At 38.9% G+C, this 23037-nt stretch overlaps 2 protein-coding genes across 2 annotated transcripts in view; one reads left to right on the top strand and one right to left on the bottom strand.

The window, feature by feature from the left end:
* DOCK2 (dedicator of cytokinesis 2) overlaps window positions 1-23037 on the top strand; it is a 397905-nt gene that overhangs the window by 142657 nt on the left and 232211 nt on the right. The window contains exon 26 of the mRNA XM_072824198.1: window positions 3167-3315. Within this exon, the coding sequence (XP_072680299.1) occupies window positions 3167-3315 (149 nt within the window). The remainder of the gene's footprint in view (window positions 1-3166; window positions 3316-23037) is intronic.
* Window positions 13007-23037, bottom strand: part of INSYN2B (inhibitory synaptic factor family member 2B) — a 150398-nt gene continuing 140367 nt past the window's right edge. The window contains exon 4 of the mRNA XM_072824201.1: window positions 13007-13211. Within this exon, the coding sequence (XP_072680302.1) occupies window positions 13199-13211 (13 nt within the window). The 3' untranslated portion in view covers window positions 13007-13198. The remainder of the gene's footprint in view (window positions 13212-23037) is intronic.

The following is a 23037-nucleotide window of genomic DNA, read 5'->3' as shown; positions in this document are numbered from 1 at the left end:
TGACATATTCACTGGTCTCTGCCCTTTGTCCTTTTCTTCCTCCAGCTACTCTATATGCTGCAGTAACACAAATCTCTTTAAAACACATCTTTTGGTGACTCCCTTTTGCCCAGAGACCTGTGGAAGAACAAGATTTTTTGTTGTGTTTTAAATTTCCTTTATTAGATTGTTAATTTTATTGCAGAATTAATTTCTGAAGGAGGAAGACTTTAGAATCCTTATCTAACTTAGGAAGAGAATGCACAATTCTTAGCTTCTGGTTGGTTTTATTTGTGACATCAGTGAAAGCAGAGTTGGGAAGTTAAGTTTCAGCAAGTTGCGGAAGCCATTCATCTAATGGCAAAGAGTTTACAACTTCAAATGAACTCATTTAGTTTTTCAACATTGAGCTTGCTAACACATGTCATTTTCTCTAACAAAAATTTCTCAAGTTACATGTCAACATCCTTTAGAAGATAACTTTTCAAACAAAATTCTGAATGAACATTGCATTAACTTTCCTTATCCCTTTTAATAAATAGATCTGGACAAAAATTCAACCTTATGGTGGTAAGATATGGACCAGGTATAGATTTAACTTAAATGTTATGGTAACTGGTATGGAAATATTATCCGTCTTTTCCCTTATCTCTCTAAAAAAAAGGATAATGGTTCACACAGAACGTTTTACTCTTTAAAGTCCTCAGGTGAACAATTTCTTGAGTCCAAGTTAAGTATTATTAAACCCGTGACCTATGATTTCACCTATAATTTTAAGCAAAGCCAAATCAAAATTTTGGTTGCCTATAATTTTGTTTCCATGGAACTATAACCTTCACCTCCCACTGCGTTGAAGAACTTTCCTTTTAAATATTTTCTCCCATTATTCTACTTCCAAGAGACTATTCTGTTTACCCAGATCTATGTACTCTGAATCCTCACTCTTCCTATGTCAGTGTCATTTACTCATCAATGACCATCTCAAATAATTTCTCTCCCATTTATTCGACCAAGATTTACTAAGTCACTACTATGATTCAGTTACTATGTTAGGTACTTGAGATTTAGTCTGGCTCTCATGGAACTTGCACTTTAGTTGGATAAATGAACATTAACTATTTATACTAACTAGAATTTAATTACAAACTGAGATTCGTGCTCAGAGAGAAGGGACACAATTCTATCAGAGACTATAAAGTCCTACATGAATCTTCTAACCAGAGATCATTTCTCCCTCATGTCTCCCTTATGACATTTTATGATTCTACCAGTTGGGATTCTTTAGTTGTGAGCCACAGTAACCTGCTCTGCTAAATTTAAGTGAGACTAATGTATTTGGAAGATAGGGAGTAGTTCATAGAATCAGATGAAAAGCTGGGGAACCAATCATCAGAGAAGAGAGACCCAGAATAGCAGTGGGAGAAGAACCAGCAGGCAACCATGGGCAGCCTCTTCAGGGCACTCCCTGCAGACAGCTGAGCTCTAAGAAATATTCTATTCTTCATCTACGATCATTCTGATAAAGAGTGCAGGCTCTGTAGTCAGACTGAATGCATCACATACTAGCTGTGTACACTTGGCCACGTCCTTCTGTTTCCTCATCAGTGAAATGGGGAAATAGTGGTATCTACCTTCCAAAATCACTGGAAAGACTGACTGAGGTAACCCATGCAAGACACTTAAAACAGTGCCTGGCATACTGTAAGCATTCAGTATGTTAGCACTGTCAGCAATTGTTGTTAATAAAGTTCCCTCAAGATTCAGATTTCAGGGGGTCATCCTAATTAGGATCAGATGTCCAGGCCTTGTCCAGAGAAGGGCAGGCAGCCTTGTGAGAGTATCCCTAGCATTATATGCCATAGCAGAGTGGCTTCTCAAGAGTGAAACCAGGGTGCTATGGCTAGAGAAGGTGTAGATGTTGGGCTGACAAGACAAGAGATGTTCTCTCTTCCATCCCATCTTTATCTTAGTCCATGTTCTGCCATTATTCCTTGTTTTTGCTGCTAATCATCTCTGTCAGACTGTAAGTATCTAATGGGTGAGAACCTTATCTTATTGCTATAGTTCTGGAAATACAGTGTCTTCCTCATCAAAGATGTTCAATATCTGTTTGTTGTATTGAATTAAAATGAGATTTTGGTATATAGGATTTATATCTCAGCTCTAGAAGATGAATGGATGGATGGAGATAGCTTGAAAATTTGGGGGAAAAAAAAGAAAATTTGGGGGAATTTTTTTTGGAAGTTTCACCATTTTCAAGAAAAATACAGAAAAAAGCTGTACAGGTCTTCAGCACTTTCCAGAAATTTCCTGAGACAGCAATGCTAAGACAGATACCCTTCCTTGCAAACATTTTAATTTATTTAAAATGAAAATCACTGTGCACAAGGATGCAACTGAAAGATTGTTCACTTATGTACTGTTTGTGCCAGTGAAAAATGTCCATCATGAGGGGTATGACTAAATAAACAAATATGTCCATAATAGAGAATATTATACAACAGCTACAAATAATTAAATTGATCCCTATGTGTAATAACATAGAAAGTGCTCCAAGAAGGTGAGTGTTCCAATTGTTGAGTGAAGAAAAATCAAGGTACAAAACAAAAACATGCAGCATAATCCCCTTTTATAAAAAGGACACAAAAACAAAATGACAGTGTATCTTTTACTGATACATATGTGAAACTATAAAAAGATCTTGAAAGCTTATCATCACAATATGATATAACTTACTTAAATGGAGGCCAAAATGAAATACTACATATTTTATGCTTTTTTTGTATGTATATATACATTTTATATTCATATATACATAAATCATATATATATGTACATACATATACAATTCTTTTACACACATATGTATAGAATAAAAGAACTAGTTTCCTCTGGGGAGTGAGTGTTGGGAGAAAGACTAGAATTGTGAATGATGTTCTAAGGAAATCTTAACCTAACCTTTAATATTTAATTTTTTTTACAAGGAGTACATATTTATGAATTATTTATTTAATGAAAAATTATCTAGAAAGAAAGAAACAAAGGAAGCAAGGAAGAAAGGAAAGAAGGAAGGAAGGAAGGAAGGAAGGAAGGAAGGAAGGAAGGAAGGAAGGAAAGAAGGAAGGAAGGAAGAAAAGGAACTACAGAATGAGGACGCTCAAATGCCTCTGAACTGCCTTCTTTCCAGAATGCCGGGATATTCTGCTTCCTGTCATCACCAAAGAACTGAAGGAGCTGCTGGAGCAAAAAGATGAGATGCAACACCAGGTCCAGGAGAAGAAGTACTGTGTCGAGCTACTCAACAGCATTTTGGAGGTCCTCAGCTGTCAGGATGCGGTGAGTCCTCATGATGATGTAGATATCCTGGACTCAGACTAGCACTGTGCTGATTAAGGTCTAAAATATTGATGCTGATGAATAGCAGTTGAAGTCTAAAGATAAAAGTCAATGCAATGCTTGCTCAGTGAACTTATATTTCCAGTGACTAACCCTCATGGCTGGGAAAGATGGCTTGGGGATCGGAGTTAAGCAGGTAGCATCATGTCACCATATTTCTTGTTGGACAGGATTTCTCAGGGTGTAGGTATGGACATATTGCAGACTTTTTAGATGACTTGTCCATTTACTAAAACCCTTGTTTGCAGAGACAGGATGGAGAGTTTCCTATGTCTACACAGTCAAGAAAAGCCTCTTATTTGTTTTCTTAGCTGATTTACTTTGGTTTTGTTTCTTTAGTTATATCCTATAATGATGAAAATGGTTAAGGCTCTTTCTGGCTGAGCAGATTGCTCAGGCCTAGACTCTAGAGACAGAGTGACAAGTGGGATGGTGGTAGGGAGGTGGCTATGGCAGTGAAGCCAATGTATATTTGGTAGACATCATTCAGAGATTCGGCAGGGATGATATTGAAAGGAAAGTTTCAGGGGAATGAGTAGAGGGCTTCTAAAGGGCAGAGTCTGCAGAAGAGAGGAAGGGAGATAAATTGGTGGTAACAGGAAAGATGTAGAATTCTTAGATTTGGAGGAGAAGGTAAGGGTTCCTGATTTAACTCAGGTTCATTTGGCAACCTCACCTTTTCTTTGAGTAACGTCCAAGGGCTCTCTTTTCCTAGATGGCTGGTTTCAGAGGACTGGATAGACTTAAACAACCAAGTATTTTGCATGTATTTGTATAAGCATTCTCCCCCACTCCTCCACCTCTCAAGAAAATGCTCAAAGAAGGGCTTTCTGTGATGAACTATATCTATCATTTGCTATCAGTAGAAAACACTGCAGAGCATTTTATTCCTTTACTGTTTGTATCCTATAGTCAACAATTTTTATCAACTTCCTTATGTGTTTTGTCTTTTCCATTTTTGCCATCTTAATTCAGCTTCTTATCTCATTACTAGGTAAATGCAGTAGCTTCATTCATTCATTCATTCATGTATATGATACACCAGCTATGTGCCAGGCATTGAGGACACACAAGCCTGGTCTCTTTCCTTAAGAAAATCTATACAGATTATATAAATAAGCAATTGCAACATAATATAATGACTAAAATCTGGATGCATACAAAATGTGCTGGAGCTACAAAGACTTTGAGTGTGTATATGTGTGTTTGTGTCTCTCTGTGTGTAAGTGTATGTATAAGCATTTTTGTCAAGGAAGTCTTCGAAAGGAACTGAAGCTGGGTGTTCAAGGGTGAATAATTAATGATCACAGCTGCTATTTTGTAGGCACTGTGCTATGCGATCTGTGTTTTCATTCGGCTCACCATGATTGGTGCTAAGGATTATTATTCCCATTTTAAAGATGAAAAACCTGAAATTCATAGATTTACCATTCAAGGCCAGTCAGCAAATAAATGACTAAGTCAAAATTCAAACCCAGGTCAGTCAGACTCCAAAGTTTGCATTATCATGGGTATTAGAGACACAAGAGCATGGTCGCTTCCCTCTCATTTTTCTTTCTCCTCCTTTTTCTTAGGGGAAATGGAGAATAATACCTCAAAACTTAGATAATCAAGATTCATTCTGTGATGTTGTCATGATGATGGGAGTGTTTTCCTAACTGTATTCACCAACCAGCTGTTGAACTGGTTCCAATTTTGCGATTTGATCTTTACAAAAAACTTTTTAAAAGATTTTTTAAAATTTATTCATTCATGAGAGACACAAACAGAGGGAGAAGCAGGCTCCATGAAAGCAGCCCGATGTAGCACTCGATCCCAGGACTCCAGAATCACACCCTGAGCTGAAGGCAGGTGCTTAAACGTTGGTTTTTGGATCTTCTCTGCTTCTCAGCATTTGGATCCAAGCGTCCAAATCTTTACAAAAAAATTAATGAAGAGTTTGGTCTTACTTTCACTTAGTGTAAGAACATGAGAGCTGGCTCCTCATTTCTCCAGAAACATCTTAAAGAATGTTGCTTCTTCCTGTTGAAAAGAATTTGCAATATTTCTTATAGTCAGTTATCCTCACATCCCTTTTCATGGGGGAAAAAAACTAGATTGTCAGGATATGCCAGTAGACCCCAATTTGAGGAGCTCACTTATAATGGGTTAACTGTTTTCCTGATTTGGGTAGAAGTTCATGGTTCATTTGTTAAGCAGCAGTGCACAGGCTCTGCTCATCCCATGTGAGTGGACTCTGAGAGTTCTGCTCTGATGGATTGTCATCATTTTGCATTCTGGGTAACATCAGACACTGGTGAAAAGAGCGTGCTGTCTTACATACCCTGGGTACTGGGGGCTTCAAAGCTGAGACGTGAGTGGGAGACTCTGAGCTCCCCTTGGAGGATTGTGGCATTTGGACTTGAAGTGTGTGGGAGGTGTGGTGTCACTCTTTACTGTCTTTGGGTACATTGCTTTTATAATGACTTCTGACTGTGGGGCCTAGCCTACCTCTTTCCTAGGGTGAACAACTGTCTTTGTTGGATGAGTTATTAAATACTATTATTACCATTGGGTTTGGTATAAGATTCTGATGCTCTTGGTAAGCTTCACAGCCAATCTCTTCAGCTCATAAATTGGGAATCTCTCTTCTTCTCAAAGGCTTTTCTTCCATGAAGGAGACTCATTCAGTAGCCATTATTACTTTGAACCCAACTGACATTCAGAAGTCTCCAAGTATATCATCTAAATTGCTCTTATTCTGGTATATAGCAGCTCTCCACTCTGGCTGCACATTTAAATAGCCTGAGGAGTTTTTTAAAGTAGCCATGTCAAGGCTCTAGTCCCAGCTATTCTAATTTAATTGATCTAGGATTGGTGGGGGCCTCACAATAACAACTTTACCAGGTGGGGATAATAAGCAGCCTGGGCGTGGACCACAATTCTAGTGCAGAAAGTCTTAAACTTGAGCTGGGATCACTGTGTCCTGGAGGAGCTGCTAAAACAGGTTTCTGATCGTTATGTTTGGAGGATGGGACCTGATCAATTTATTTTTCTGAGTTCCCAGGTGATGTGAATGCTACAGCCAACGACTACACTTTAACGACCATCACTCTAATGTGACCTACTTTTTTTTTTTTTTTTTTTTTTTTTATCTTCAGTATTCACTGGAAATGGAAGACTGGTTGGACTCTCATCCTCAGTCCTTTACCTTCTTAATTAAAAAACCCTTTCCAGTATATAAAACCTAGCCTCTTCCAATATGGCATTTAATAAACCATAAAATGGCAAAATCTTCAAGCACATTCATCTGTACTCAAAAGTTCATTGTCATGCAGTTAGTGGGGACATTGTCTGTACAAAGATCTGACTTTGAAAATTCGGACTATCAGGCATGCTATTTGGTTTCCACAGGTACCAATTTTTCAAAATTGGAAATTTGGAGGAAAAATTTAAAAAGCCTCCCAGGAAAAATGTCCTGCATTTTTCTTCTGGTTTTTGGATCTTCTCTGGTTCTCAGCATAGCCATCTCCTTTTACTGTTCCTTGTTGGCACCACAGAACAGCCTGTCTCCCCAACCCAAGTATAGGTTTTATCTAACTGCAGGAGCCATTGCTTAGAGATAGAATCACATGTAGAAATCTAGAAATTATAGGACAGTATGCCAAGCTTTCTTTTGGGGGACATTTTGTGTTGGGTGATGGGAAAGGATGCTTATCTTCAATTGATTGTCAATGTTTGTTAATTACAGCCCAGCACAGCAGGTGTGGCATGCGGAAGCTCTGTTTTCCTGTTATTACCATATTCATTGTAACCCCTGGTGACTTATGACTCAGGGGATGATGTCTGCTTTATCCTGGGTGTTGATATTTTTTTAATACTAGGGTTAAATTCTCTCCCCCAGCTTGCAAAGAGTTGCACTTGGCATATGAAAGGGACAGGCTCAGGTGAAGGATGAAAGGCTTGACTTCTCCCTCTATTAACTCCTATCTCCCCCTTCCCAAGCAAGGTTAGTTGTCAACTCCACTTACTTTGAAAGGCTGTTTCACACTGGCTTCATTCTGTGCCTTGCTGGCTGCTGAGTAACTCATAAGATTTAATTTTGCCCCAAATCCAGGGGGAGTGTTTTTTTCCCCCCATCTCTTAAAACATGCTTTTCGTTTTTATGTTTCATTCCTCGAGCAGAAAGAAGAGTCATCATTTTGTACCCTGCTTAGCAATCATAAAGTATGTAAAGATGACTCCTAAGTCTGAACAGGAGATGGTGCTGGTTATACCTGCCTTATAGAAGTAGAGAATGCCAGAATCAGCTTTTTTTTTTTTTTTTTTTAAACCCTGTGAGCACATTGACTAAATCTGGTGGAGCGGTTAACCAAAGCACACTATTAGGCATGAACAGTTTGCAATTTCTGATATTTTTATTCATCAGCTTAATGGTGGTAGAGGCTTTTATTCATGCATTTTTTTCTTGCCTGGAATGTCCTCAATTCCCGTTCTTTCTATGCAAGTAAAATCCTAAAAGCCATTTTGGTTCAACTCAGACAATAATTCCTTTCTAAAATCTTCTCAATTCTATGCACTCATACTCTCCCCTGTAAACCCCCACACAGAATCAAGGACTTCCTTCTCTGTGTCTTCACAGCTGTGTATTTAGACTGATATTATAGCACTAATTACTTGGTGTTACACTTTCGTGTGTGTCCCCTGCCAGGCTTTGAGCTCAGAAGCTCAGAGAGTAAGCTCTTGCACCCCTGGCTTTGTAGAGCTCACACATTCAGCCTGGCTTCTTGCCAATTTCACCTTGGCTCTCCATCTTCCTGCTGCACTAAAATTCATTCAATAACCTTCTTCCCTAGCTCCTCTCTTGTGGTCCTAGGAGCAGCTTTTGCCTGCTCTGTCATGGCATCTATGTTGTCCTCTTCTGTGGACTTCTTTGCCTTTGGGACTGGGACTGCTATGAGGACAGAGACCAACCATAGCAGCTGTACCCTTCTCTGCCCACCTCCCTCACAATGACTGGCTCACAAAGCTATCTGTTGTAGGAGTGAATACGTGAATGAATATGACTTGCCCAAATTAGTGGTGGAATTTGATTTCCCCCTCAGTCTTCCACTCTGAGTGCTAGGAGGGTATTCTCTTTTCTCTTTTTGTATTCCTTGGATGTCAGGTGCAGGGGTTGATTAATCGCCCTCAGTTTATGACACATTACAATCATTGGTATGTGCAAGGTGCTCCCTTTTTGTTTGTTTGTGTGTGTTTCTTACCTTTTATCTCCATCTCTTTTTTTCCATTCTCCTATCTCCCCCACCTGCTATGGGTGATTTGTCTAATGTGTTGAATATGCATGTGTGATTTAACAAGTGTATACATACACACATGCACACTCACACTCACGCCCCTCCTATAAAGGGATCAGACATTGACACAAAAGAGAGGTAGCATAGGCAGCTCTATTAGGGTTTGGTTGGATGGAGAAGGGACTGTGGTAGAAACAGGGAGCAGTCTAGACTAGAGGGCATTCTTGGTCCAGCACTGACCCTGACCTACCATGTGCAAAGAAGCAGACCAGCAAGTCTGTAGTTGAATGTCTTCTTCTGACGCATACCCTCCATGGCTATTCTAGTTCTGGGCTCTCCGATAATCCCAGGCAGCCTGCTTGATGCAGGGTTAAAGGGAGGCTGCTGCTGCCTTTTTGAATTACCATTTAATTCCCAGGAATCAATACCACCATGCAGAAGCAGCAGGGTTTTCTCCTAACCTGTATGCTCCCTCATATTTAAACAAAAAGTAGGGAGACAAGGCTTGCAAAAATTCTTTTGTCAGTGGTGCATTCCAAACAGCTAATTAAGCCCCAAATTAAATCTGAAATAGATGAGAATCCTCTACCTTCTTCTATTCAAGGCCATTCTCTTTTCACTCCTTTTTCTTCTTCTGCTTCCATGGTGTTAAATGTGCCCTTTCTAGGTCAATTAGGGTATCATAATAATGTCATGGACAGTGACATATGATACACTTCTTTCCCAGCACACTTTAGCCTGCAAAGTATTTTCTCATGCATCACAATTGTTTGTTTCTGGCAACCACATGGGAAGGTAAATTTTACTGTCTACATTTTACCGGTGAGGAAGCCTAGCCTCAGAAAGAGACCAGGTGGCACTACTAACAAGGTTGGAAAATTAGTAAAAGTCAGAGCCTGCAGGTAATCCCCCATATCACTCTCAACTCAGCAACAGCAACCTCTCATACACATTGCTTTGTGCCTCTTTATGTGTACACTTTGCCATTTAAGAACACTTTATGCAGCTTCATTTCCCTGGTAGAGGTAAGAGCACAGGCTTTGAAGTCAGGCAACATTCACGTATCCATCCACAAATACTTCTAAGAGCTGCTATCACTTGCAATATTCTCTCTGCTGGGGGTACAGTAATGAACAGAGCTGGGGATACATCTTGTTCTGCTTCTTATTAGCTTAGGAACCTTGAGAAGTCATGTACTCTTTCTGTAAAATGGGGATGCTATTTCTCCAGATATGTCTGGATTACAGTAAACAAGAACATCTGTGAAAACACACAGCACTGTATCTGTGCATATAATCCATATGCAGCACTTGTAACTTTTTTCTTGCCTCTCTATTCCCCTTCCCTCCTGTGCTCCTTCCAATTGTTCCAGGCCTATAGTTCTTTTTAAGAACAATAAAGGGCCAAGAGAGGACTCTGCACCCCATTAGCACTGAAAATAGCCCTTGAGCCAGGCCTGGTGACAGCCAGATGCTTTGGAGCCCTCACAGCCTCCACAGGAGGCTTGCCAAGAAGCTGCAGATGCTGCTGCTGGAGCAAAGCCATTCCCTGAAGGGCATCTGAATCTCATATGGGTTCCTGGAGAAAAGTGTCATCTTGCCTTCTCAGGGGCTCCTTTGAGGTGTTCCAGAATTTCACTCATAACTACTGTATGGGGTTACTGTGCTGGACCTGGTTGACACTAGCTCATGAGAACCAAGTGTTAAATTTTTAGGAATCTTGTGAGTTATTTGTTAAATAACTACCATTATTAAAAATTTATATAAATATCTATAATTAAATAAGCTATATTAAAATCAAACATAATAAATAGATACTCAAAACACATCACTTCCTAATTATCTTACTAAACTTTATTCTTATCTGTGTGTTTGAGGTCATTTACATCTGTTGTGTCTATGATAGAAATAGTACTTACTGCTCTTCTGCTGCTGTCCAGCTCTTCCCAGCTCTGTTTCAGTGATGTCAATCATGAAGGGAGTCCTCATATTACAGAATGGGCAAACACTGTATATCCAGGCCTCTGTTTTTGTCTTCCTAGAGAGACAGTTGATAAACACATACCGGTACATCACTGCTTGGGACTCAACAGAGTTGCCAAAAACAATAAAAATCCCAAAGCACAGGGGAGCTGCTAGTGCACTTCTCTTTTCCCTGGTAGCCCTGGATTTGCTGTCTACAAATTCTCATGGTCAAAGAGAGGATGCTTCAGGGATGCAGCAGTTTTAAGACAAACTAAACACTCAACCTATAGCAGAGATATAGAAATGTGTTCAATTTCCCATGGCAATTCTTATCCACTGATAATGATTTTTTTCTCTAGTAGTGTTGAGTGTTTACTTAGGCCAGTGAGAAAGAGCCCAGATTCCTACATGGGTGAGGGGTGGGGATGATGAGTCAGCTGCTATAGACTTGCTGCACCTAAACTGGGTATCTAATCTCACACCTGTGAGAAAGGCACATTTGGCAGGAGACTGATATCTTTCATCTCATTGGGTTTTGGTCTTTAGGCCTTAGTGTTTAGAGATGGTTAAAGTTCATTTCTGATGAGGTAAACACTACAGTCATCATTATCAGAAGGAAGAACCATCAGCAGGGACCAAAAGTGATGGGCAAAAGTGTGATGAGAAACAGGATATTTGCATTATCTCAAATTATTTCCCAAAATATCCATTTTTATTTTTTTTATTTTATTTTTTTTTAAATTTATTTTTTTATTGGTGTTCAATTTACTAACATACAGAATAACCCCCAGTGCCCGTCACCCATTCACTCCCATCCCCCGCCCTCCTCCCCTTCCACCACCCCTAGTTCGTTTCCCAGAGTTAGCAGTCTTTACGTTCTGTCTCCCTTTCTGATATTTCCCACACATTTCTTCTCCCTTCCCTTATATTCCCTTTCACTATTATTTATATTCCCCAAATGAATGAGAACATATAATGTTTGTCCTTCTCCGACTGACTGACTTCACTCAGCATAATACCCTCCAGTTCCATCCACGTTGAAGCAAATGGTGGGTATTTGTCATTTCTAATAGCTGAGTAATATTCCATTGTATACATAAACCACATCTTCTTTATCCATTCATCTTTCGTTGGACACCGAGGCTCCTTCCACAGTTTGGCTATCGTGGCCATTGCTGCTATAAACATCGGGGTGCAGGTGTCCCGGCGTTTCATTGCATTTGTATCTTTGGGGTAAATCCCCAACAGTGCAATTGCTGGGTCGTAGGGCAGGTATATTTTTAACTGTTTGAGGAACCTCCACACAGTTTTCCAGAGTGGCTGCACCAGTTCACATTCCCACCAACAGTGTATGAGGGTTCCCTTTTCTCCGCATCCTCTCCAACATTTGTGGTTTCCTGCCTTGTTAATTTTCCCCATTCTCCCTGGTGTGAGGTGGTATCTCATTGTGGTTTTGATTTGTATTTCCCTGATGGCAAGTGATGCAGAGCAAAATATCCATTTTTAATAATGCAAGGAAAGATAGTAACTTTACAGTAGAGGAAACTGACAGCCACCCCCTTAACCAAGTGATGAGAGGAGCATCACCAGGAAGGATACATATCAGCATCGTATGCCTCCTGATAAGATGCACTGAAAAAGACAACACCACTTATGTGGGGAATCTTGCCAAAAATGCACAACCTCAATCTAATAATGAGAAATCATTCACCAAGCTCTAAGGGATGTTCTAAGCAATAACAGACTAGTATTCTTGAGAAGTTCAGGCCTTGAAAGATGAAGCACTGCCACAGATTGGAGGGACCTTAAGAAACATGACACTTACATTCAACATGGGATCCTGAATTGGACCAAGAACTGAAAAATGGACATTAGAAGGAATAATGGCAAAATTAGAGTAAAGTCTGTAGTTCAGTTAACAGGACTGTACCAATGTGAATTTTCTGGTTTGGTAATTGTGCTCTGGTTATATTGACATTAAAATTTTAACATTAAGGGAAGCTAGATGAAGGATACATAGGAACTTTCTTTATTATTTTTGCGACTTGTCCATAAAGCTAACACTATTACAAAAAAGTTAAAAGTTTATCTTTGAAGTATTTAAGGAGTGATTGCTTACTTACAAATAATTCATTTTGAGGATGAGCAGTGCCCAGAAGCATACTTAGTCCAATGTGAAGGGATGCTGATAGATAAGGGGTTTTCTCTGTTTTATCAGAGACAGTAACAAAATCTGTGACAAATGACTGGCCTTACTAGAGAATTCCACCCTATTAACTGCCCTACCCTGTCAGGAGACAAATGTAATCTCCCATGGAATGAACAATTGACTAAACCAATGTTAGCATGCACTAACCCAGGACTAGCCAAGGGACTGGGAATGTGGAAAAGCCTAAAATTCTGCCTTGGTCTCAAGGACCTTGTAAGCTATGGCATTTCATTTGGGCTATTTGACAGCCCTGTTCATGCAATAACTCCTAGGCCAACATGTGGGGGCTTGAATGTCATTTGATCTTTACTTGGCAGGCTTGAAAAGTGAATGGTTTGGTATAACTTACCAGATGGTCCCTGCGTCATTTATTCTCAGAGAATCCACCTGGAAAATTAGAAGACAGCTTTTTGTTGATGGTTGACTAGAACTCTCTCCAATAAAATTAATAATCCAACACATTCTGTTCCATCAATACCAACTAGAAATACTTCTTGAGAAGAATTTCTCAATACTTCAATATTCTTTTATCTGCCATGACCAAAATTTAAAGGAGTTTGCCTACAGCCAAATCCACGATGGCCTCTCCTCATTTGCTCTATCCGTCCTCTGTGCTTCACCCACATGGACTGCCTCTCAGAGTTAGGACAAGGGAAAGGCAAGTGAAGCTCTTGCCTGGCATGGCAGCAGAGTGTAAGAAGGCACCAAATATTCAGTAATCAAGAAAAGTAATATATCATGCAATATTAAAAAAATAAACATTTTGATATTTTGTTCATCATGAGTTTTTTTTTAATTAACTTCTATTTTTTAAAATATGGCATTAAATTTGATTTGTCTCTATTCTGAGTTTTTTGATGTCCCTTGAATTTTGCCCCTTGGGAAAAGTGCCTTAGTCGCCTTACTCTTTCATATAGTCTCTGTTCCTTGTAGTGCCTTTCAATGACAGCAAATGCCTGGAATAACAAAGCTGGGCTCCAACCCATGAATGAGCAAGCATGACAGCTTGCAGCAGTGGAGAAGTTATCTTTCTGTTCACCACCAAAGGCTGTGGAAGGGCTCTGGAAGATTTCTGTCTGCAGGGAACCTTTGCATAAAAGCATAAGTTGAAAAGAACAGCCATTTACACTAAACCTTCACTGGGCCAGCCACTTGCTTTCCAGAAAGCATTTCTTGCATAATGTCTTCACAGTTGGGAGGCATGAGTTAAAAGCCTACTCCACGCAGAAAAATATAGTTATGTTTGGTCCAGGTTACAGTTACTGAGGGAACCATAACTTTGATTTGTTCAACTGGTGTAAATGTAAATCCTTAAGTGAAATGTGTTAAGTGAGGAAGGAAATGCTTTGTGTTTGAAGATGCTTGTGACCCAAAGATCTGTCTATAGTGCCCCAACTGTCGTATACAATCTGGGGGCAGCAGCTAGCAACTGAACAAAGAAAGTTTTCCGAAAACAATTGAAGAGTTCTAGAATGGACATTTTCTCAGGGAGATTTCAGGCAACATAACATTCATCTTAGCGATAAACACAATTGAGTGGAAAATATCAGAAAGGGAGACAGAACATGAGAGACTCCTAACTCTGGGAAAAGAAATAGGGGTGGTAGAAGGGGAGGTGGGCAGGGGGTGGGGGTGACTGGGTGACGGGCACTGAGGTGGGCACTTGACGGGATGAGCACTGGGTGTTATTCTATATGTTGGCAAATTGAACACCAATAAAAAATAAATTTATAAAAGAAAACACAATTGATTTAGCAGCCCAGATTAGAAAAGAAAATGTTTAATTTTAGCACAGTTTCTCCAAGCAAAACAGTGTGCTGCAGTCATCTTTGACTCTCCATTTATCACCTTTTCTTTTATCTGGAATCCAAATTCAACTTAGGTTTACTCTCCAACTACATTTCCCACTATTTTCAGCTAATATTCTGCATTATAGTAAAACCAGGCTTTGGCTCTTCCCCCAGGCCATCATATTCCTTCCTCTTGACCTTTACCTGTTTCCTCCATCTGGAATGCACTTTTTTCCTTCGTTTTGGTTGTCTAGTTGTCCAGTTGGTGGTTCTCAGCTTGAATCTAGTTCACAGATGTATTTTGTTTGGCTTGCCAAATTATTTAATAAAGTCTACACCACCACTTCCTGTTATGCTACTAGACTGGTTTCTCGTGTTTCTGTTATCTGCCTTGCCCTATGAGCATCTGAACTGTGGACTTCTGAGAGCCAAGCCTTGCCTTTCCTAATAGACCCAACCCAATTTCCTCTTCCATTAAGAAATAATCACAGATCCTTTTTTGCCCTGTTTTAGTCACTTTCTCTGCTGCATTCTGACAACTTTTGGCTTTACTATAGAATTTAGCACTTAATTATGTGCAGTTTTACATTTGTTCTTATCGTGTTATGCTTGTCTGGTTTATATTGAAAGAAGACTAGCATTTTCTTGTTATTTTTCTTTTTAATGAATGCATTGTCTTTCTATTTCACAGCTCACTGAACATTAACTGAGCACCCACTCTTTGTCAAGCACCATTCTAGGCATTGAGGATGCCAAAGTGATTAAGACAAAATGTTCTTTCAGTCAGAACTACCTCCAAGACCTTATTCTCCAATACTCTTGAACATTGGCCTCAATGGTCTATTCATTATTTCAGAGCCCACCTTGTCTTATGCCTTTCTCCATAATGAACACTCCTCCCGCTGCCATGATGAATTCATCCCAAATATCCAAATTACAGCTGTCTTTTGAAGCCAGGGTCAACCTCCTTGATCTCTGATCCACCTAGCTGTTCCTTAGTCATGTGTTCACCCCAGTCTCTTGAAATTTTGACATAGCCTACCATTTACTGGAATTACTCTTATACATATATCTGATATCTGGTTTACAGACTCTAAGGATTGGGCTGATCCAGTCTTATATTTCTTCTATATTTCTACACTTTCTGGGCACAGTGCCGAATTCTAAGCAGATACTCAATAATTAATCTTTGTGGTTTGATTGATCCTCCTATCTCAATTGCTCTACTTTCTAGAAATATATGCTGATGCTAATTTTATTTTTTGTACTCAGCAGAAGCTAATGAGAAAGGTAAATCTGCTGTTATTGCATTAAGACATCACATAAAAAGAGCAGGTACCAACTTGGAGTATGATTGTGCTCTCAACTTTGAGCATTGCTGTGTTCCTGAATCAGTTTAGAATTCAGCTTGCATTTTCCCACAGAAATAATGCAGAAGAATAATGGTGGTCAAATTCCCAGGCCAGCATGTGTAAGCATGTTTAATCTATAGTGTAATTGAATTCTGGGACAGAGAATAGAGGCTCACATTTACATGTTTTCATTGCATGAATATTTTATAAACATTGTAGGTACTTTACCTTACCTGACACTCACCACACTTTGCTTGCCTTTAAGCAGTCTGTTTTCTCATCTAGACAATAAGCCTCATTCATGGGAGGACTGCATCTGTCTTGTTCACTGACATATCCTAACATAGCACCTGGCACAGATTGGGCAGTCAAAAATATCTATTGATTTTGACTGACTTAAATTCTAGTTGAAAGATTACTGGGACATACAGATGTGGATTCAGACTCTGAAATTCACCAGTAGCTAGATGTGTGTTCTTGGGGAAGTTACATGGCCTCTCTGAGCCTGAATTTACCTTTCCATAATATTTTGTCATCACTACCATATTGATACCCAACGTATGTTTTTTTTTTCATTTTGCCACAGTGCAATCTCTCAAAAAGTTTTGATTAATTAATGATATCCGCTTTTTGTGCTTTATTTGTTGAGGCAGTGGTGGCAGGAAAGGTGATATTTGGTATCAAAGCCTTTCAAAGCTTTTGAGAACATAGGATTTCTATTTCTAGCCCTAGTTCTAACATGTTGTGATCTAAGGCAGGTCACTCAAATATATCTGTGAAAGACTGGTGATAAATTTCAGTTATTTTCAAGCTTTTCCACCTAAGTATCTCTAACTTCATTTTTTTTTTTTTTTTTTTTTTTAAGTATCTCTAACTTCAAGTGAGTGAACATAAACTCTATATTCTGGGGTGGAACCCAAAGGTAGAATTTACTTGAATTCAATCTTGTGTTTTATCTCAATTATTCATGCGTACTTTATATTCTAATTCATGATAGATCCATGTTTTAAAGACATTACTGTTACCTGTGAGTCACACATTCATGAATGCCTGCTTTAAGCCAAACACTGTCAAGCACCTTATATACAGAAGTCAGTTTTTACCACAATTCTGTGGGTAGGCTGTTACCACGCCCATGTTACTGATAAGCAAACCGAGGCTTACAGGAGTTGAAATGAATAGAGTTAGGCTACCTAGCAAGTTAGTAGCAGGGCCAGAAGTCAATCTTCTAAATCTAAACCTTTCCCTTACACCACCTCAGAGGGTAAGTAAAAACAGAGCCTTTCCTTTGGCCAAGAAGTATGATAATAAAAATGCTATGTCATGTTAACTGGAAAAAGCAGAACACAAATTGTCTGCATACTGCATAGAGATTTTGCATGCACAAAGACTTGAAGGCATCATAGAATAATAAGCTAGATATGTTGCAGGGCTGGACTTATGGGTATATTATGTCATTTTTGTTTTTGATAATGTTTGTGAAATAGTGAATTTTTTAAAACTCTGCATAATTTAGAGGTGTATTCTGGGGGGATAAAAGAGGTAGTTGATTTTGTTAGACATTATAATTTATCCTATACATTTTTGTGAAGGATTGGCAATGTAAAAATGAAGGCAAGGCTGGTATTGTTTGTGTCTTCCTCTGGCTTGACAAGTGTCACTGTGGCTGTGGGTAGGTAATAAAGGGCAGATATGCCTCAAAGAAACTCATGCAGAGGCACTACAAATCTGATAAGCGGGGTCTGAAAGCAACCTCTGAAAAGTGAATACAGTGAGTCTTTAGGGAGCAGAGGAAATGCTTTCATATCTAGGGGCAAAGAATGACACAATCAGGGAAGGTTGGAGAGGAGTAGTCATAATCTTCCAAAATACCCCCAGAAGACTAATTATTATCTACTTGAAACTTACTCTGGAAGACAAGTTACAATACCACATCCCCTTGGTTACAGGGTGAAAAGTGAAAGAAGAAAAGAAAGACAGTACATGTAAGAAAAAGAAAGAAAATAACTCGTCTCTTTGCTTTCTGAGAATAGATAACATAGAATATCTCTTATTTTGCATTATCATCTGAATTGATTAGATATAATAAATTTAGGCAATATCATTCATCCATCTATTTGTCCTTCCATCCATCTATCCCAGCCATCCATCCATCCTTTGACACATTAATTTCACATGTTTTGCATGTACTTAGTCCTTCCACTGTGTCAAGTGGGTGCTACTCTTTGGACACTCAAAATTGAAAGACGTGGCACCTTAGTTCCAGAAAATATTGAATAGGTTTTGCCAGAACTCAAAAAGTACAACAACCAACCCTACTTGGGATGAAGTGGGGGTTTAGAGGTTGAGTGAGAAAAGGCTTCCCAAAGGTGATGATTGAGCTGAGGTTTTTTGAATGTGGAGGAGATTGGCAGGCGACCAGGGAGAGAAGGGCATCTCAAACATAGGCAAAAACCCATCTGGTTACTTTCTGTGGGAGGGATGAGCTGGCCAAAGATGATTAGAATGGCTGAGTCAGTGCCTGGAAGAAATATAACATTACCAGACTCAAAGGACTGAACTTCCTCAAGGAGCAGCCCACAGTCCAAGGCTAAGATGTGGTGAACTCTGCTTCATGAAGACATCGTAATTATGGGAATATCATAATCCGAATTCTAGGGATCAGGTAGGAATCCAAGACTCAATGTGAGCAAGGTAAGCCTTGACACAGGCCAAGGGAAAGGAATTGGAATAATATATAAGTGTTCATTATGTGTTAGTAGGCTATACTCTTATTAGAGAAATCATTCTTATTATAAGGCCCTACTTATTATAGCAAAGAGCATATCAGGTGCACATTTTTCCTTCTAGTTCTGATAGCACCTTCCTCAGGACATCTTCCCACATTCCCTTTTTTGTCTTTTTTTCTGGATTTACTTAGCACTTTGTGTTAGCACTGTTATGGTCCTTTCTTCACTGCATGGTTCTTCCCTAGCCATATCCTGCCTATGGACTATGACTTCTTGAAAGAAGGGCCTGGCTTTCTCGGTTTCTGAATCCCCAGCTTTCAGGACAGAGCATGATATCTAGTCAGTCAATGATAGTCAGTTCTTACTGCATATCAGAATTACATGGAGAGCTTTCAAAAAACAGCAATGTCTGGACCTTAGCCCTGAATATTTAGAGTCGTTAGTCTGGGGTAGAACCTGGGCATGAAAATATTTATATATTTAGAAAGTCCCCAGGTTATTCCAGAAATGCAGCCATTATTATGAACTAGTAAAGTGGATGCTCGAAGAGTGTTTCTGGAGATATTGAATGATAATGAATGTTACTCTGGCTATCTCATTTTGTAGGATAGGAGTTTGGGGTGGAGCAGCAACTCAATGTTTAGGTTCTAAATTCATCCCATTCCAGGAACACTGGGAGCAGAATACTATTCAAGATACTACAAACTGATTGGAAAGAAACTCTTAATGTACTTCTAGGAATAAACACATGGATCTGGTTCAAGATGAGTTGGTTACACTAACCCCTTAGGCTGGGTTGTCACTGACTAAGAATATAAAGGAGCTGAACATTCAGAGGAAAAGCTTTCCTATTTACAACTGGTAAGGGAAAGATCAGAGCTATGGATTATAAATGGTGGTCCTGAGTATATTATGGACAATGGGAAATAAAGTGGCCATATTTTCACCTACAAACACCACCAGAAACCATAGATCAAATTGGAAAATTTATAATAAGTCAGAAAATAGACTAGTTCTTCCTCTTCCAAACTTATTATAAGTATATAGGTTGGTCACAGAGAGATAGTGTGAGAGGAGGGAACACACAACCTAAACTTTCCAATATGAGTTGGGCAGGAGTGATAGTAAATGTTAAACATGTGATAGAACCGTAAAAATATATTGAAATCATCCTTACAATTAGGGAACAGTGAAATAAATTACATATGTTTTATCAACATTAAAGCAGACACAGGGCAGCCTGGGTGGCTCAGCGGTTTAGCGCCACCTTCATTCAGGCCAGGGCATGATCCTGGAGGCTGGGGATGAGTCCCATGTGGGGCTCCCTGTATGGAGTCTGCTTCTCCCTCTGCCTGTGTCTCTGCCTCTCTCTCTCTCTGTCTCATGAATAAATAAATAAAATCTAAATAAATAAATAAATAAATAAATAAATAAAGCAGACACATACTCTGGTAGTGAGGGGAGATATATATATATATATTTATTTATCTGAATATATATGGATAAATATATATATATTTATATGGATCTGATATATATTTCTCTCTCTATATATATAGAGAGAGAGACTTAAGATGAGGAGAAATGCCCTGATTCTAGAAGGCAGTGATTTTATCAGCACCATGGAGAGATGCAAAGCTTCTATTGCTTATTCTGAGATGTGATTCTGGGAGAGGGTTTTAATTATATCCAATCTAAGTGGAAAGAACAGCATTGATGTCTGTGTAACTTCACATGTAGATCAGAAGATTCACATTCATTCCTCAGATTTATTGTTCTTTTCTGGTCAACTCTCTTACATTTTAGATTGGCCTACTTTCTCCATAATTTCCCAGCAAAGGAGAAGAGGTTGGAGAGTAAGATTTTAAAGCTTCATGTTGATGGTAATTTTTCTAAAGATTCTGGTGTGATAGAATCCTAAGAAGACTTGTCAGTGAGAGTGGGCTCTGAGTTTGGGCCGAGGCATAGGATAGTGGGATGTTTTATGAGATATACTACCTGAATTGGGAGGAGAGACTCCATTTTACAAAAAATAGAAAATAAAAAATAAATAGGACAATAGAATTTTGATTTGGGGAGATCCTGCTGAGGAAACTAGATCAATCATCATTGAATGAGCTGTCTGATGTCTATGTTCTTTCTCTGGAGGATGGCTGAGTGATTAGGGGTATTTTCACTGTAGGAAGGAGGGTAGAAGATTGTGTTATTTTTTGATTCTTCTTTTCTTCTGTCCAAGAACCCCTTAGTCATTTGTGTGGGGTCAAGCTGTGTTGCCAGTATAGTTGAGGAGGTTCATGCCCAGAAGCTTCCAGAGTCTCCATTCTGATTCCATCCCGTCATCTAAGAATCTCTCCTTACATCTCTGCAAGTTTGCTGACACTTCATATTAGTGTCTCTAATTAAATAATTAATTGATTGGTTGGTTAAATGAAATTGAGGTGGTGATTACTTATTGTATGTCAGATATTTGTGTTAGGTATTGAATCTAAAATAATAAGACAGATTTAATCCCTATCCTCAAGGAATTCAGGGATGATGCACAATCTATTATTCAACAGTGAAACAGTGTCGATAGGAATGGATATGTTATAACTCTTAACTCAGAGAGGCTTATACTCTAATGTTTTAATGCTTTCAATCAGAGCTATATTTTAACAGGAGAGAACTAGCCTCAAGTCAAAGAATTACATTCTGTCCATAGAACTTCAAATATCAATAAAAAGTTGGAGATATATTTAAGAAATCATTTGGAGTGGGGGAGAATCAAGGTAATTTCCATAGGCAACTTCTCTGTGGCTGAAGCCATCCTGGCATTAGGGATGAAGTGAGGTGATAAAGCAAAAGGAAACAAAGGAAACAGAGGACAAATGGTGGGTTGCCAATGGAGGGGACAGAGAGGAGGTGAGTAGTGGAGGGAGTCCTGGCATGGAGAGACAGAAACCACATTTTGAATGGCTATCTGGATAAATGTAGCAAACGTTTCACCACAAGGTAGTTTTCACTCATTTCTAATTGGATGCCTGGTTTAAAATGCATGGTCTTCCAAGCAAGAGGCATGTATTAAACATTAAGTGATGTGTTTACTCATTTAAAAAAGTAATAATATATAAGTACCATTCTGAATTTTCTGACCAGCAGAGTTAAATAGGGTGCTTACCTGGAATTTTTCTTCATGCAAACAAGAAATCTTGACACTGCAATTAATGAGCCCATGTGGCAATACTGAAGATGAGTTGAGTGTACAATTTTTATTAATTTTTTGAAATATTACAAAAAGTTCACACACTTCCATTTCTACAATGGCAATCTTAAAGGAGCCCATTGCTGCGGGGCCATTTGGACATGTATCTCACTTGTTACACTTAGATATTGTAAACCATACAAAATTACTAAAATACCTGTGTATGTAACACAGAAGCCTGGAAACCAAGAAGACATGCATTCAAATCCACCTCCATCAGTTATAATTCTATGACTTAGGGCAAGTTACATAAACCTTTGAATTACCTTATTTGCAGCATAGGAAGAACTAGTGTGGCAGATTGGTAAGATTATTCTGTGAATGAAATGACGTAGTGGATATAAAGCACTATTATTATAGTAAACGACATATATGAAGTGTCCAATAAATACTGAATGGTAACGATAATTAGAATGAATCTTATTTTATATCTTAAAATGGGGTAATACTTGTCCCCAGGGTTTTCCCAAGACATACTGAAATTATAAATAAAAAGCACACAGTTCATTGCCTGGCACACAGTAAGAATTCAACAATTGTTTGTTGTGTTCTTTACTCATTTCTCCTTATACAATTGCATAGACTCCTCCCATTTTGAAGAACTAAATGCAAAAATAGAGCATCTCTGAGGAACATCTTCATAAGTGGCTCCAACCAGTCCGCATTCATCAGCGCTAAGAGATTAGACCTACAGACCTTGAAGGCTTAATTTTTTTTCTCTCTAGGCTACAGGGTGGAGATTTCAGGGTATTTTAATAAAAGTCCCCACAAAACAACTTACGGGATCTGAATAAAAGCAGCATTTCTCTGTAAGCACAATGGAATTTTTGTTGTCGTTGGAGGTGATGGTTTTGTGTGAGTGTGTGTGTGTGTGTGTGTGTGTGTGTTTCCCCTGGTTGCTTTAAGTAGATTTTTTCCCCTACCTTCCAGGAAATGGAAGTTAAAAGCATTTGATAAATGGAATAAAACATTTCATAGTTGAGCCTTTTATAAAGTGTTAACCCATGTTACTTTGTAGAGCTCTTTCGTCAGCTTAGTAACACTGACAACATCACTCCAGTTTGTGAGCATCAGGGTTCCATGGCAGCCCCAGCATAAGGT

This window comes from Canis lupus, chromosome 4, assembly GCF_048164855.1.
Source record: "Canis lupus baileyi chromosome 4, mCanLup2.hap1, whole genome shotgun sequence".
In the NCBI taxonomy this organism is placed as follows: Eukaryota; Metazoa; Chordata; class Mammalia; order Carnivora; family Canidae; genus Canis; species Canis lupus.
The sequence above is the reverse complement of the archived record's forward strand: the minus strand, read 5'-3'. Positions and strand labels throughout refer to the sequence as shown.